Source organism: Crassostrea angulata, chromosome 1 (genome assembly GCF_025612915.1).
Source record: "Crassostrea angulata isolate pt1a10 chromosome 1, ASM2561291v2, whole genome shotgun sequence".
Lineage (NCBI taxonomy): Eukaryota > Metazoa > Mollusca > Bivalvia > Ostreida > Ostreidae > Magallana > Magallana angulata.
In genome coordinates, this window is record NC_069111.1 from 13,682,233 (window position 1) to 13,697,295 (window position 15,063).

Sequence of the window (15,063 nt, forward strand, 5' to 3'; positions counted from 1 at the left end):
TATTTTGAACCCCCTACCGTTTCCGATTCCCATTGGATAGGGGGTTCAAAATATTATGGTTGCGATATTTTGAACCCCCCTCTATTTTTCATTGCTTTTGGAGAGGGGTTCAAAATATTCTTGCCGCGATATTTTGAATCCCCTCTATTTTTCATTGATTTTGGAGAGGGGGTTCAAAATGTAATGGCTGCGATATACATGTATTGAACCCCCTACCTATTTCCAATTCCTATATATATCGCGGCCATAATATTTTGAACCCCCTCTCCAAAGGGAATATTTGAACCCCTTCTCCAATAGCAATGAAAAATTAAGGGGGTTCATATAATCGCGGCCATAATATTTTGAACCCCCTCTCCAATAGCAATAAAAAATGGAGGGGGGTTCAAAATATCGCAGCCATAATTTATATTTTGAACCCCCTCTCCAAAGGAAATTGGAAACAGTAGGGGGTTCAATATATCGCAGCCATAATATTTTGAACCCCCTCTCCAAAGGAAATTGGAAACAGTAGGGGGTTCAATATATCGCAGCCATAATATTTTGAACCCCCTCTCCAAAGGAAATTGGAAACAGTAGGGGGTTCAATATATTGCAGCCATAATATTTTGAACCCCTTCTCCAATAGCAATAAAAAATGGAGAGGGGTTCAAAATATCGCAGCCATAATATTTTGAACCCCCTCTCCGATGGAAATTGGAAATAGGTAGGGGGTTCAATATATCGCGGCCATAATATTTTGAACGCCCTCTCCAATAGGAATTGGAAATAGGTAGGGGGTTCAATATATCGCGGCCATAATATTTTGAACCCCCTCTCCAAAGGAAATTGGAAACAGTAGGGGGTTCAATATATCGCAGCCATAATATTTTGAACCCCCTCTACAAAGGAAATTGGAAACAGTAGGGGGTTCAGTATATCGCAGCCATAATATTTTGAACCCCCTCTCCAAAGGAAATTGGAAACAGTAGGGGGTTCAATATATCGCAGCCATAATATTTTGAACCCCCTCTCCAAAGGAAATTGGAAACAGTAGGGGGTTCAATATATCGCAGCCATAATATTTTGAACCCCCTCTCCAAAGGAAATTGGAAACAGTAGGGGGTTCAGTATATCGCAGCCATAATATTTTGAACCCCCTCTCCAAAGGAAATTGGAAACAGTAGGGGGTTCAATATATATCGCAGCCATAATATTTTGAACCCCCTCTCCAAAGGAAATTGGAAACAGTAGGGGGTTCAATATATTGCAGCCATAATATTTTGAACCCCCTCTCCAATAGCAATAAAAAATGGAGGGGGGTTCAAAATATCGCAGCCATAATATTTTGAACCCCCTCTCCGATGGAAATTGGAAATAGGTAGGGGGTTCAATATATTGCAGCCATAATATTTTGAACCCCCTCTTCAAAGGGAATATTTGAACCCCTTCTCCAATAGCAATGAAAAATTGAGGGGGGTTCAAATTATCACGGCCATAATATTTTGAACCCCCTCTCCAAAGGAAATTGGAAACAGTAGGGGGTTCAATATATCGCAGCCATAATATTTTGAACCCCCTCTCCAATAGCAATAAAAAATGGAGGGGGGTTCAAAATATCGCAGCCATAATATTTTGAACCCCCTCCCAAAAGGGAATTGGAAATAGGTAGGGGGTTCAATATATCGCAGCCATAATATTTTGAACCCCCTCTCCAAAGGAAATTGGAAACATTAGGGGGTTCAATATATCGCAGCCATAATATTTTGAACCCCCTCTCCAAAGGAAATTGGAACTAGTAGGGGGTTCAATATATCGCAGCCATAATATTTTGAACCCCCTCTTCAAAGGGAATATTTGAACCCCTTCTCCAATAGCAATGAAAAATTGAGGGGGGTTCAAATTATCACGGCCATATTATTTTGAACCCCCTCTCCGATGGAAATTGGAAACAGTAGGGGGTTCAATATATCGCAGCCATAATATTTTGAACCCCCTCTCCAATAGCAATATAAAATGGAGGGGGGTTCAAAATATCGCAGCCATAATATTTTGAACCCCCTCCCCAAAGGGAATTGGAAATAGGTAGGGGGTTCAATATATCGCAGCCATAATATTTTGAACCCCCTCTCCAAAGGAAATTGGAAACAGTAGGGGGTTCAATATATCGCAGCCATAATATTTTGAACCCCCTCTCCAAAGGAAATTGGAACTAGTAGGGGGTTCAATATATCGCAGCCATAATATTTTGAACCCCCTCTTCAAAGGGAATATTTGAACCCCTTCTCCAATAGCAATGAAAAATTGAGGGGGGTTCAAATTATCACGGCCATATTATTTTGAACCCCCTCTCCGATGGAAATTGGAAACAGTAGGGGGTTCAATATATCGCAGCCATAATATTTTGAACCCCCTCTCCAATAGCAATAAAAAATGGAGGGGGGTTCAAAATATCGCAGCCATAATATTTTGAACCCCCTCCCCAAAGGGAATTGGAAATAGGTAGGGGGTTCAATATATCGCAGCCATAATATTTTGAACCCCCTCTCCAAAGGAAATTGGAAACAGTAGGGGGTTCAATATATCGCAGCCATAATATTTTGAACCCCCTCTCCAAAGGAAATTGGAAATAGGTAGGGGGTTCAATATATCGCAACCCCCTCTCCAAAGGAAATTGGAAACAGTAGGGGGTTCAATATATCGCAGCCATAATATTTTGAACCCCCTCTCCAATAGCAATAAAAAATGGAGAGGGGTTCAAAATATCGCAGCCATAATATTTTGAACCCCCTCTTCGATGGAAATTGGAAACAGTAGGGGGTTCAATATATCGCGGCCATAATATTTTGAACGCCCTCTCCAATAGGAATTGGAAATAGGTAGGGGGTTCAATATATCGCAGCCATAATAATTTGAACCCCCTCTCCAAAGGAAATTGGAAACAGTAGGGGGTTCAATATATCGCAGCCATAATATTTTGAACCCCCTCTCCAAAGGAAATTGGAAACAGTAGGGGGTTCAATATATCGCAGCCATAATATTTTGAACCCCCTCTCCAAAGGAAATTGGAAACAGTAGGGGGTTCAATATATCGCAGCCATAATATTTTGAACCCCCTCTTCAAAGGAAATTGGAAACAGTAGGGGGTTCAATATATCGCAGCCATAATATTTTGAACCCCCTCTCCAAAGGAAATTGGAAATAGGTAGGGGGTTCAATATATCGCAACCCCCTCTCCAAAGGAAATTGGAAACAGTAGGGGGTTCAATATATCGCAGCCATAATATTTTGAACCCCCTCTCCAATAGCAATAAAAAATGGAGGGGGGTTCAAAATATCGCAGCCATAATATTTTGAACCCCCTCCCCAAAGGGAATTGGAAATAGGTAGGGGGTTCAATATATCGCAGCCATAATATTTTGAACCCCCTCTCCAAAGGAAATTGGAAACAGTAGGATGTTCAATATATCGCGGCCATAATATTTTGAACCCCCTCACCAAGAGCAATGAAAATTCGAGAGGGTTTCAAAATATCGCGACCATAATATTTTGAACCCGGGGTTCAATATTTTATGGGGGGGTTCAATATATCGCAGCGATATTTTGAACCCGGGTTCATAATATCGCATAATATATTGAACCCGGGTTCAATATTTCGCGGTATCAAAATATTATATGACACCGGGTAAATCTTGGTTTGGGTTTAATACTATTCTCTTTTGAGAAGTGGACAGGCATAGCCTACATCCACGAAGTGGATGTAGGCTATGCCTGTCCACTTCTCAAAAGAGAATAGTTAATACCAATTAGTTTTGTATGTGTCATGCAGGAACGAGAAATATTTACGAGAATTGAAACTTTATAAAGTCAAATAGTTATGACAGGTAGACGCTAAACTTGAACATTTCATTATCATCTAACTTTTCAACAACATAACTAATGCTTCTACCCTTGTTACGAATTACATATATTTTATAAATGTTCAGCTTTGACCTAGTTCTCTGGTTCCTGTGCTCCAAGAATACAAAAAATTCTCAGTATCTGCTGCATTTCCCTGCCCGATAACTAATGAGAAGGAAATGTGAACTTGATTTTTGTTGATGATTTAGAGCCACATGTTTTGTTTCATCCTGAGATGGGTGGAAACAAGGGTTATCTGTTTGCGAAGAGCAGTTCTAGGTTTATCTCATCGGGTTACTTGGTAATTACTTGTGTAACTTGGGGTCTGAATTTTAATCAGTGTTCTTGCTAGTGTTACAAGTTTTACAATTTGGGAGGGGAAAGAGGAAGGTCAGAATCCTAATCGAACTTGATGAAAGTACTGCAATCTTTCTTCTTTTTTTAAGGTTTGGAATGGATAAGAATTTCTGAATTTCAATCAAAGGTTTTACTATTTTTAGAGTTTGAAATTATAACTATTTGAAACACAGTTCCAACTGTGATGATCTAGCTAATTTTCTCTTTTATTCCCTTAATCACTTGCACACTGCAAAAAACCGAATTGGCAGAAATAATGTTTGGTAATTTTTTGTTATTAGAAACCTTTTAGTCACAAAAAAGACTTGTGAAAACAGAAAAGGTTTTACTTGCATATTTACCCAATTAAAAGCCATTTTCACAAGTTTTTGACACATTGACATACTAAAATAATCTGGATATATAGATTGAGTTGTTGGCACTTTTTGGAAGATTATCAATTGATGATCAAGGATTAACCAAGGATTATATTCTAGAATACCTAAAATCAACTTTTAACTTTATTATTTTGCAGAAAATAGACTTTTTTAAAGGACCAAATTCTATGTCATTTCTAAACAGTAAGGTCAAACCTTTGACATAATAATGGAAATGTACTGTGAGTTGTCATGGAAACAAACTATACAATTTTCTTATTTTCCTCTGTATATCATTTGTATGTAGACAAAGATGATTCATAGTTATGACATTGTAACATGAAAACTCCATTTATTTATTTAAAAATGTTACTTAACCTTGGATCTCTGCTCATTAAAAAAAATGGGAAATATTAAGAAAAGTAATGTATTACACAAACCAACCTAGATTATGATAATGCCAAATCTACAACAAAAGAAAAGATAAACAAAGGCTTGCACTCTGTAAAATCATGCTAGTCAATCAAGACATTATTTCAGGTCTGGACAAACTTGTTTTGCATTTAACCCTGCAGTGATCAAGTAGTTTAAAATAGAATTTAATTGCTATAATACTGTCTGAATTAAGGAAAAGGTTCACATTGTTATTCAGGATTTGTTGGATTGAAAAATTAATAATTCATTGCATAAAAAAAGAATTCCTTTGTCTCGAATATGATGCGTCTGGAGCTATATGTTGCTGTGATCTAATGCGCAGATTCTGTTCAGAAAATTAATTGCAGCATTAAACATCAGGTGTGTGGTGGCACAGCATATGTGCAGGCCCAAAAGAAATGGACATTTATTCTTTTTCAAAGCCACAATGTAATCTTAAACAATGCTCTACTTTGCATGGCATGAATTGAATTTCCTGATACATATGTGATACATGTATTTATATTTTATTTTTATCCAAAAGGGGTTTCTTCTTGGAGGAAAATGGGTTGCTGGTATTAAAATGAGTGTGATAAGGTACATGCACGCACACCTAACAAAATACTTTTTTACCTATATATTCTTAAAATTGTGCCTATAATCTAAATAATTCCGCAGATAATCCCGGCCCTCAAGTTCTGCAAACCCCTACAACTCAAAAGGAGTTATGACTTTTTTTTTAGTAATTAGCATTTTATGAATTAATGACTGATATGTCATGACCTTAAAGTTTTGTAGTTTGTCAATTTCTTTGATGTTTAATTTTTTACTGTTAAAATGTATGACAAAGAATCATAATGAGAGATTAAATAGCAGCAGGGGTCAAACCTCAAGGCTGTGTCATGTGATGAACTTGGGTGTCAAGGTCGTTTGACTGCATTTCAAATATATGATTATACATAAATGACAATTAGGCAAGTTACTTACGTTAAAGGCAAATTACTTATGTTATTCTTGTTTATAATGAATTACTTGTATTTTCTAGGTGATAAAGATAAGATGTTAATTTCGCCAATCTGGTTTCATAAAGAAAAAGGGGGGGGGTGTAGGATGGAAATTGAGTAAGCTAAATTTAAGTTTTGTTGAAATTGATTTCATTTGATTAAATAATGATTCCAGACAGTGCTAACATTAGGTGCAGATTGGCTCTATAAGTGCTTCATAGATAACTTTTGGGTATTACACTGCATTTAATACAGAGAGAACATGCTAAATGTTATAGAATTCTGCAGAGACCAAGTGCTTTGAGTGCAGAATTTACCAATATACTTTGAGTTCCCAAAAATCGAAGATAATAAAATGTTTTAAAAATTTCCAAAAAGTAAAAGATATTGGCTATAGGTATGCAGTTTTGAAATTTTCATGGCTTGGTTGTATATCTTCGAAGTTTTAAATAGACTTGTACATGTCTGCATATAACTTTAAATTGTAAAAACAATGTTTTTTCACATAGTTGAACCTCAGAGATAGTACACAAAAGTACCACAACAGTTATTCACCTGGCTTTTATTGTATTATGAGGAATTGACAGAATTATGCGATTCGAGATTCGTAAATCATATAGTCGTGTTTGTTTAGAGTTCTGCCTTTGTCATCAGCTATGGTTTATTGTTCAAGACGTCATGATCAGCTCAAATATTGTGCTATTTTTTGCACCTGTGTTTGTGGTATTGGTAAATATAATAAATCTAAATCATATGCATGACTTCGCACTAGGCTAGGCTGACCAATTGACCAGATAATTTGCAACATGATAAAATAGTTGTACAGTTTCTTCAAAAAATAACAAACATTTCCAACTTGATAATACATATCTAATTATGTATGAGTAATTCATTATTTAGGAGCATCTGTAGTCTTCATTATTTACCGGTATAGATACACTGATAAAAGAATATTAAAGATCAACCAATGTTTTTATGGAAAGTTGTGCCCTAGCTGGACTAATTTTTTTGTCTAATTAAAAATCCAGTTTATGAATCTACAATTAATTATGCATATATAAATGATTTTAAAAAAATGAATAAAATTCTGTAGTAGATATAATAAGATTTGATTTCTTCTTTTCAAATTTGGAATTCTTAAAATGAAGAATCAAAGTACTAAAAGTACCGTAATGCATTAGAAAGATCCTAAGATTTAGCTTTTTAATTCTTTTAACTGATCAATTCAATTGGTAAAGAAAGTTTTTATTTCTTTTATTCTTAATAAAATATGTACTTATTTTGATTTACGAAGTTCCTTTAAGAAATGACAATTATAAGACTTAAAAATGACCCTTTTTTTTTTCTTGTAGCATTAATCGTACATGTGTTACATAGAATGTTAGACTGATATTATTATCAAAACAGATGTTTTACTGATCATTTTGCTGTGCACAATTTATTTTAAGGAATTCTTATTTCACTCTTCCTTGTAATATTGCTATACAATTATTAAGTTGAAGTCTCAGGCCTGGTTGTCAAATGAGACTGCAGTCTGTGTTGTTTGTTTATAACTGGACAACATGGCATGAAGTAGGTTGAGGCCTTGTGGAAATGGGTTTCAGTTGTTTAGTATTCAAACATCTATTAAATCAAACATTGTTTTATCATTATAATAGTACTAGTACCTGAAAAGGTTCAGTAGTTTAAAACTAAAATAGTGTAGACTCTTAAGCTTATAGAATGGGTTCATTCAATGGAAAAGTCCTCTCACTGGAATGTATGATATGCAGAGTAATAAACCCTTAGTACTGACGGTACAAGTTGATATAAGAGATGTGAGATATTTATATTTATACGTATATATATATATATGTATTAACAGGAGTGATGGTGGTTCAACAGATCACAGGCCATAATGTCCAGCCAGGGCCGAGAATCCAGCAATGGGATATCTGCTAAAGCAAGCAACCCTGACACCAAAAAATCCAAAGATGCTGCATCTGGGCCTGATGGTAAGTACATGTAGTATTGATCCTTGGGATTGGAAAGTATAAGGATCCAATGGTGATCAAATCATGTAAAGGAACTGGGGGTCATTATGATAACTATTATGGAAAATGAACAATGTTATATTGACAATATCAGCATACTAACGTACTTGAAAATTCATGTCTTACTTTGGATATAAAAATGAGCAATGTATTGAATTCGAAAGTTTGACTATCTTGAAGCTTTTTATTGGTTTCATCATTTTTGGTATCAATAAATTCTAAATTAAAATAGCTAAAATAATGGTAGTTGTCATCCAGTGTTAAAATAACTCAGTACAATGAAATACTGGCAAGATTACCAACAAGGGTATGGATAGACTAATTTTTACCCCTAATCTTACCATACCTGTACCCGGTAGTGAAACCAACAGATCAAGGACCTAATGGGAAGGACCTTAAATTAATTGTATACTAGCAAAGAGTGCTAGGTGTTAAGTCAGTGAGAAAAATGCTTTCTATGATCTAACTTCACACTTCTTCATGGTCATGATTGCTTTGTGAGGAAAACGGACAGATTTTGTGTGCAAACGCGCTTGAAAGGTTGACAAAAGAAAATCAAAAATGGGTGAGGCATACCATGTTTTGCCCACAACTTTGGATTCACCATTAAAATTGGAAAAGATTTTAATCATATTGTTCAGGTTTCTCAGTTACTAAGGTGCAATACAAAAGTATTAGCTTTCCCCTTTTGTGGAGCAGAAACCAGGGTTGAAGTTCAAGTTTAATTGGCGTAAACTTGCTTAAAAACATGAGTAATATGATAGTATTGGAGAAACCTGTGACCCTAGTCCAAATACTATCTTGATTGAAATTTGATGCTTTCTAATAAAAATGAAGGATGAGAATCTTTTAGGCTATTAAATGCAAGTAAACTTTTCAGCCAACAGTATTTTGTCTAATATACATAGATTTGAAAAATTTCATTGTCGATCAAGATATGTATGAACATTTCATTCTTTCTCTACACAAAGTTTATGATATAAGAAGATGGTTCCTAGTGGCACCCTAGTTTGAACCTGATCGACATTCTGACATATCATATACCGGTAATGTAAATGTGTTATATTTGGCTGTGTATTCTATTAAGCTTTTTTTGGCAGAATGTGGTTTCTGCTAAGTCAGGTACATCACTAAAGGCCATGCATTTACCAGTATGTATAAGAATAGGAACATTCATGAATAACCCTAATTCAAATCCACCCCAACTTATTGAAAAACTATTTTCTGCCAAATATTGTACACGCCAAATATAATACGCTTATAGTAGATTTGTTATTATAGTCAGTAAATGTGTATGATGGTATCATAAGAAATTATATTTTTTGTTAGAATCATGTTATTTGAAGGAATCATTCTTTGAATATTATGTAGGGATAATTATGGTTGGACCATGATCAAATCTATCTTGAAGCTCTTCGAGCTTTTATAGGATTTGATCACACCTTGACCAAAATACAAAATCCTCAAAGAATGATTCTTTATTCCTTAAATGGTGAATAGTCTTTCATTATTTACAATACAAAGCCATCAAAACGTACAAGAATTGGAGTTGTTCACTGACCATTTGGGACCTAGTATCTTTTAACAAGTAATACTAACGGTACATGTATTCCTAAGAGATATGGAATTTAAGCATGCATTTGACTTGAAAATGTCACCAAAAAATGTTCAATTTTTGGGAAAAAAATAAACTTTCCGAAGTTCCTGCTGTATTTGAAATCAGGACCTGCTGGTCAGCAGACCAAAGCAATACCCTTTGCATTACAGAGATAGACACACAATTCTGCAATACGATCATGCTGTTTCATAATGGGTTAAAATCACCATGTTATGACATACTGTCATAAAAAAAAATAAGGTGTGGTGGGGACCCATAATGTGAATACGCCAATCTGATTAAAATCAGATCCTCGATCCGCTCCTTGTTTTTCTATTGTTGTGTAGTGACAATAGAAAAACAAGGAGCAGATGGAGGATCTGATTTTAATCAGATTGGTGAATATGCATATATCATACAACAGTACTATCAGTACTTTGATTACTTATTTTTGTAACAACTCCCAACCCCCAAATAAAGAATTGATGCAGGACTAACAAACAGAAAACTTGTAAAGAGCCAAATTCACTGGTATTATGCCTACATACATGAAATTTATTGGTTATCATAAAGCCACAAAAAGAGTTATCTGTATCTCAGATTTTCAGAGTAAAATAAACGAACCAAGTTGGGGTATGGAGACTCCATCGTAAGTTGAAATTTTTGAGGATAATTAAAGTGTTATCAGAACAAAACAGATTAGGGAAGAAAATTGTGGATTATAATTTTCATATCAAAATACCATAGAACTATTTAAGCATGACACTTTCTTTTTCATTCTGTATTTTAGGTACATATATGTGTTGGATATGAACTACCGGTATCAATATTTTAATATGTCATTGGCAAGGCAGTAAGAAAAATTCCCTGTAGCTTATTTGAGTCAGTTTGAAGTGTCGTGTTTAAAGCGATTAGTAGTGTCAAAGTTCCACCAAACTTGCCGCTGTGGAAATAAAAGATGATGGGTTGAATGAGTGTAAGACATTCTAGACCATGCAATTACGTGACTCATGGGTGGAAATTTTGAAAAAAAAATGAAAAACATCAGTCTCTGACATACACAGTTGGATAAACTCTGTAATTCTGCAAGCTGTTCCAAAATGTTTGTTTATGGCCACGAGGAGGATTCCATGAAAGACATAAAAGCCATTAAGAAAATGAAGCTCCATAGAAATGGAAAAAATTCAATTTTAAACTGATTGAATTTTTTTTAAACTGGAAGTGATTTAAGATTTGAAGGTGTTTCTATCCCCAGAGGAGTGTTTGATTTATAATCTGGTTCAAGCGATCGGTTTTCTTTCCCCTCACCTGAATTTCCCACCGAACCTAGAGATAAATACCAATGAATGTCTGGCATGATGTGTATTGTCTTTTGTTTTTTGGTCAGATGACATGGGGGTATTTCGGCAGCCTTCAGTCATTGTCAGATAACTATCGTGGTATTATGTTTATTACACAGACTTTTTCTGGGTACATGACTGTTCTGTGATAGGGGTGTCATTGAAGGTTTGCAGTGACTAGGTGCCAAGATTAACCTTTGTGGGTAAATGATGACCCAATGCAAAAAAAATGTTAAAAAACATTGAGGTAGCAATATTATCATTCATTCATCTACTGAACTGAATATTCCAAACAAAGACTCTATAGCAAGAAAATGCCATGCTTATATAGTTAAGGGCCAAAGTTGAGTTCAACTTAAGGACCCTAACTTGTTATTAGTTTGATGACCTTAAACTATAAAATATTACCGATAAAACCATTTTCATGAAGGTAATTTAAGAAGGATGAAAAACCAGCGCTTGTAAAATCCTTTTTGCACCACATTCTTAATAATTATGTAGAATTAGACCGGGGAAATTCGAAGTACTGCAGCTGTAGATTTAAATTTCAAATTATCATTTAACGAAGCAAAAATCTTTTTGTAATGAGAATGGTTTTCATAATTGAGAACTTCTGCAGACACAGTGAGGAGAAGAATTTTTATTCAGCCGGTCGCAAATATTTGTTCACAATATGATTAAATTTTGGCAAATTGGGATTTTTTTTAGTGTGTTAAAAAATTCTGAAATCAGATTGACATAATCTCAACATAGCTGTGAAAATATTTTTATTTCATTTTTTGAAAACTGTAATGTTCTGTTGAAACTGCTATTATTTGCATTTCACAAGTGCTCAAGATGGTGAAAACTTTGCGTATTTAGATAAGACACCCAAGATTTATTACTTGCAGCTGCAGATTTTGTTTCAACATTAAACTTATTACATGTAGTAAAATAGAAATATTATTTGTTTCATACCTATGATATTAAATCAGAATTTTGGATAAAAGCTTATAGAATATATATAATTACAGAACTAAAATAATTAGAGAGATCACTTTTTGGGAGTTTTATAATCAACTCTTCTATGCAGTTACTCAGGCAAACCGAAAGTGAACAGTGTTTGGACCTAAGCACAAATCAACACCGCTGACAACATTTAGTTCTAATCAATAAATTCAATGTAATGAGTTCTTAAGCATTGTTTTTCAAGGAAACTAGTTTTTAGATACCTTGTAAATAGTCAGATTTTAAAGGTACGATTTTTGGAAGTCGTACATTTTATGTATTCCTACGCCAGAGTTTAATATAGTCTCGTTCAACCAGACGCTCGGCTGTCTCCGTAAATCTCCGACAAGCAGAGAGTCTCTCTTGCTTGTCGGAGATTAAAGGATACAACTGAGGGTCCGGTTGAACGACTAGAGTTCAATTTTGCTTGGATCTATACAATTTATCATAACTATTTCGATTACTGATACGCAGTTTGATAGACTAATTCTTTGAATATTACACAACATGATTGATATTGGATTTTCACGAATTTCCTGTAGGACAATTCATATTATAAAAAATGTGCGTTATTAAAATACTTATAGGAATTTACTTGCCTTGCATGCATGCAAAATTACATATCGTTGAATTTAAAATAAATAATAATCGATAAAATCAACTCCCGTCAGTACTTCAGTACTTTGATTAATTGAAGGAACTATATTTGCAGTCATAATTATGCAAAAATGTTTGACTTTTTGCCATTTGAAATTTATTGCTTGTAAGTGTTAAAGTTCTGATCAATAATTAACAAATAAATTGTCTCAATTATAAAATTAACCAATAAAATATCATATTCATAAGATATCATTTGATCAAAATAAAACTAATCTATTTGAACAGTACTCACCAAGAAACAAATTAAACCAAAAGCCAAAAACTTATTTTTCAGACAATCTCATTGGATAGAGAGCAAATTTTAAATGATATTTTCTTGGATTATATAGTTCTAGCAGTATGTACAATATTAAAAACTCAAATAAATTTCTAAACACTATAAAGAACCAAAGAATTCTTCATGTGAAACTGTAAATGTTTAAGATTTACCTATCATTGTTTGTTTCAGTGCTTTATATTATTTTGGTTAAATGTTGAATGATTGACCCTTAATTGCTGTTTATATTCCTTTAGAGATTATTTTTCTGTATTAATTCAAGACATCATAACAATTTAAGTACTGATGGTTGCAGCTAGGGAGACCATTTGTTGGGCAATTTTACTTTTTGATCCAAGTTTTGCTTATACCTATTGAAGAACATTTGGACATGTCTGTTGACCAAAATTAAAACAAACTGGTAAAAGGCATAATTAAAGACATATATGCAACACCCTTGTACCCTTGTGAGACATACCTCTAGACCAAAATAGAGCTTCGGACCATCATACTGAGTGAGAGAACGTCAACATCCCAGCATTTACTGTAACCATGACCACAATCATGTATGAAGGTTGACATATCCTAAAAAAAAGAAACAAACTTTCAATGTTAAATGCAAAGTGCTTCAGACAATGGAGATGCTGCAATTTATTTTCTGTAGGCATAGGTATGTTTTGGATGTTGATCATTGCAACAACAAAAATTCTGCAATGTCTCCACCTTCATATCCTGCTTGAAACACTAAAGAAAGCATTTTATTGCGATTTATTTATATATTAAATGGTAGGGGTTTTTAGCTTAAGTCTTAAAGAGGCAACTCTTGTAAAAAAAGGAAAAGTCTGGAAAGGGCATAGATCTATAACATTCAAAGAATCAATGGCTCTGAATTACTGTTGAATTTTAGATTGTCCTTTTTCTTGACTTCCAAACACTAGTTGCCACAGACAACAGATGTCCCTAGAGTTGAAGAAGATGTGGATCCTTTTGAAATGAGATCTTCTGATAATCCTCAATAGACACAGTTCAAAAACAAATTTGAAGAACAAAATTAGCTATCTATTTTGTATTAACGAATTATAATGCCAATAAACAAGTAATGTAAACTGATATCTAGGTTTTAGCTTTCTTAATTAAAGGGTTTTTTTCTGTAATTGAGGGCTTGAGGGTCTGACCACATGAATCTTGCTGAAAACCTTTCTATCAGTGACATTTCCATTTAATATGGCATTTAAATGGAAGTTAAAACTTACTGGGCATACTCTAAAACCTGGCCTGGCCTGGCTTGGCCCCATTGGCCTGGCCTGGCCTCAAAGTTGGCCTGGCCTCATTTTTGGCCTCAAAATTGGCCTGGCCCCTAATTTTGGCCTGGCCTCAAAAATTGGCCTGGCCTCTAAATTGGCCTCTTCAAAAATTTTTGGCCTCAAATTTTAAAATTTCTTTTTTTCTCATTTTCTTATATTAAAATTGAATTTTTATTGATTTTTTTCAGAAATTGAATATTCTTAAGGAATAATCATATGAAAATATATATATGACAAGATGACCGATTTTTCAAGTTGAATTACTTTAATCCATGTCTAAACACACAAAAAATACCTATGACATGCATGCACAGCACTGCTCCTACTATAAGAAATAGATTTTCCCAATACTAAAGCGATTAAGTTGTCACTCCCATCTCCCATTTAAAATTTAAACATCATTTTAAGAGACTGACCTGATTGATATCCAAAACATTTGTAAACTGGTACATAGCATTAAATTGTTATCACTGTGTAATGCACTTTAAAATCTGCTGTTTGTTTACATTACCTGTCAACACCAATCAAGCCCAAATTTCCCTCCCCAGCAGAAATTTAATATCAACCTTTTCTGTCCCCAATCTGCTACATTGGGGTCAGATTCATTGCCTATCCTGCCGTTTAACATTTCACATGTCTAATTTAATTAATGGCATTTGTGAACGACTGCAACACTGCATCCCTCGATAGCTTGACCCGGTGATGTTCATTAATTCATCACCTCCTGATTATAGAGTAAAGTTTCCTGTATGTATTGCTTGTATACTAAGGAAATAATTGTTCTCCTATGGGGAACTGTCATCATCGGAATTTGAACAAAGCAGAACATTTTGTGATTTTTTATAGAATAAACAAATATTGGCCTCTTCCATTACT

The 15,063-nt window shown here is 34.4% G+C and overlaps 1 protein-coding gene across 4 annotated transcripts in view; it reads left to right on the forward strand.

Moving 5' to 3' along the window:
• LOC128174163 (zinc finger protein GLI4-like) overlaps positions 1–15,063 on the forward strand; it is a 54,891-nt gene that overhangs the window by 12,910 nt on the left and 26,918 nt on the right. For all 4 annotated transcript variants that reach the window (XM_052839791.1, XM_052839785.1, XM_052839800.1 and 1 more), the window contains one exon: positions 7,875–8,004. In XM_052839791.1, coding sequence (XP_052695751.1) covers positions 7,908–8,004 — 97 coding nt within the window. In that variant the 5' untranslated portion in view covers positions 7,875–7,907. The remainder of the gene's footprint in view (positions 1–7,874; positions 8,005–15,063) is intronic.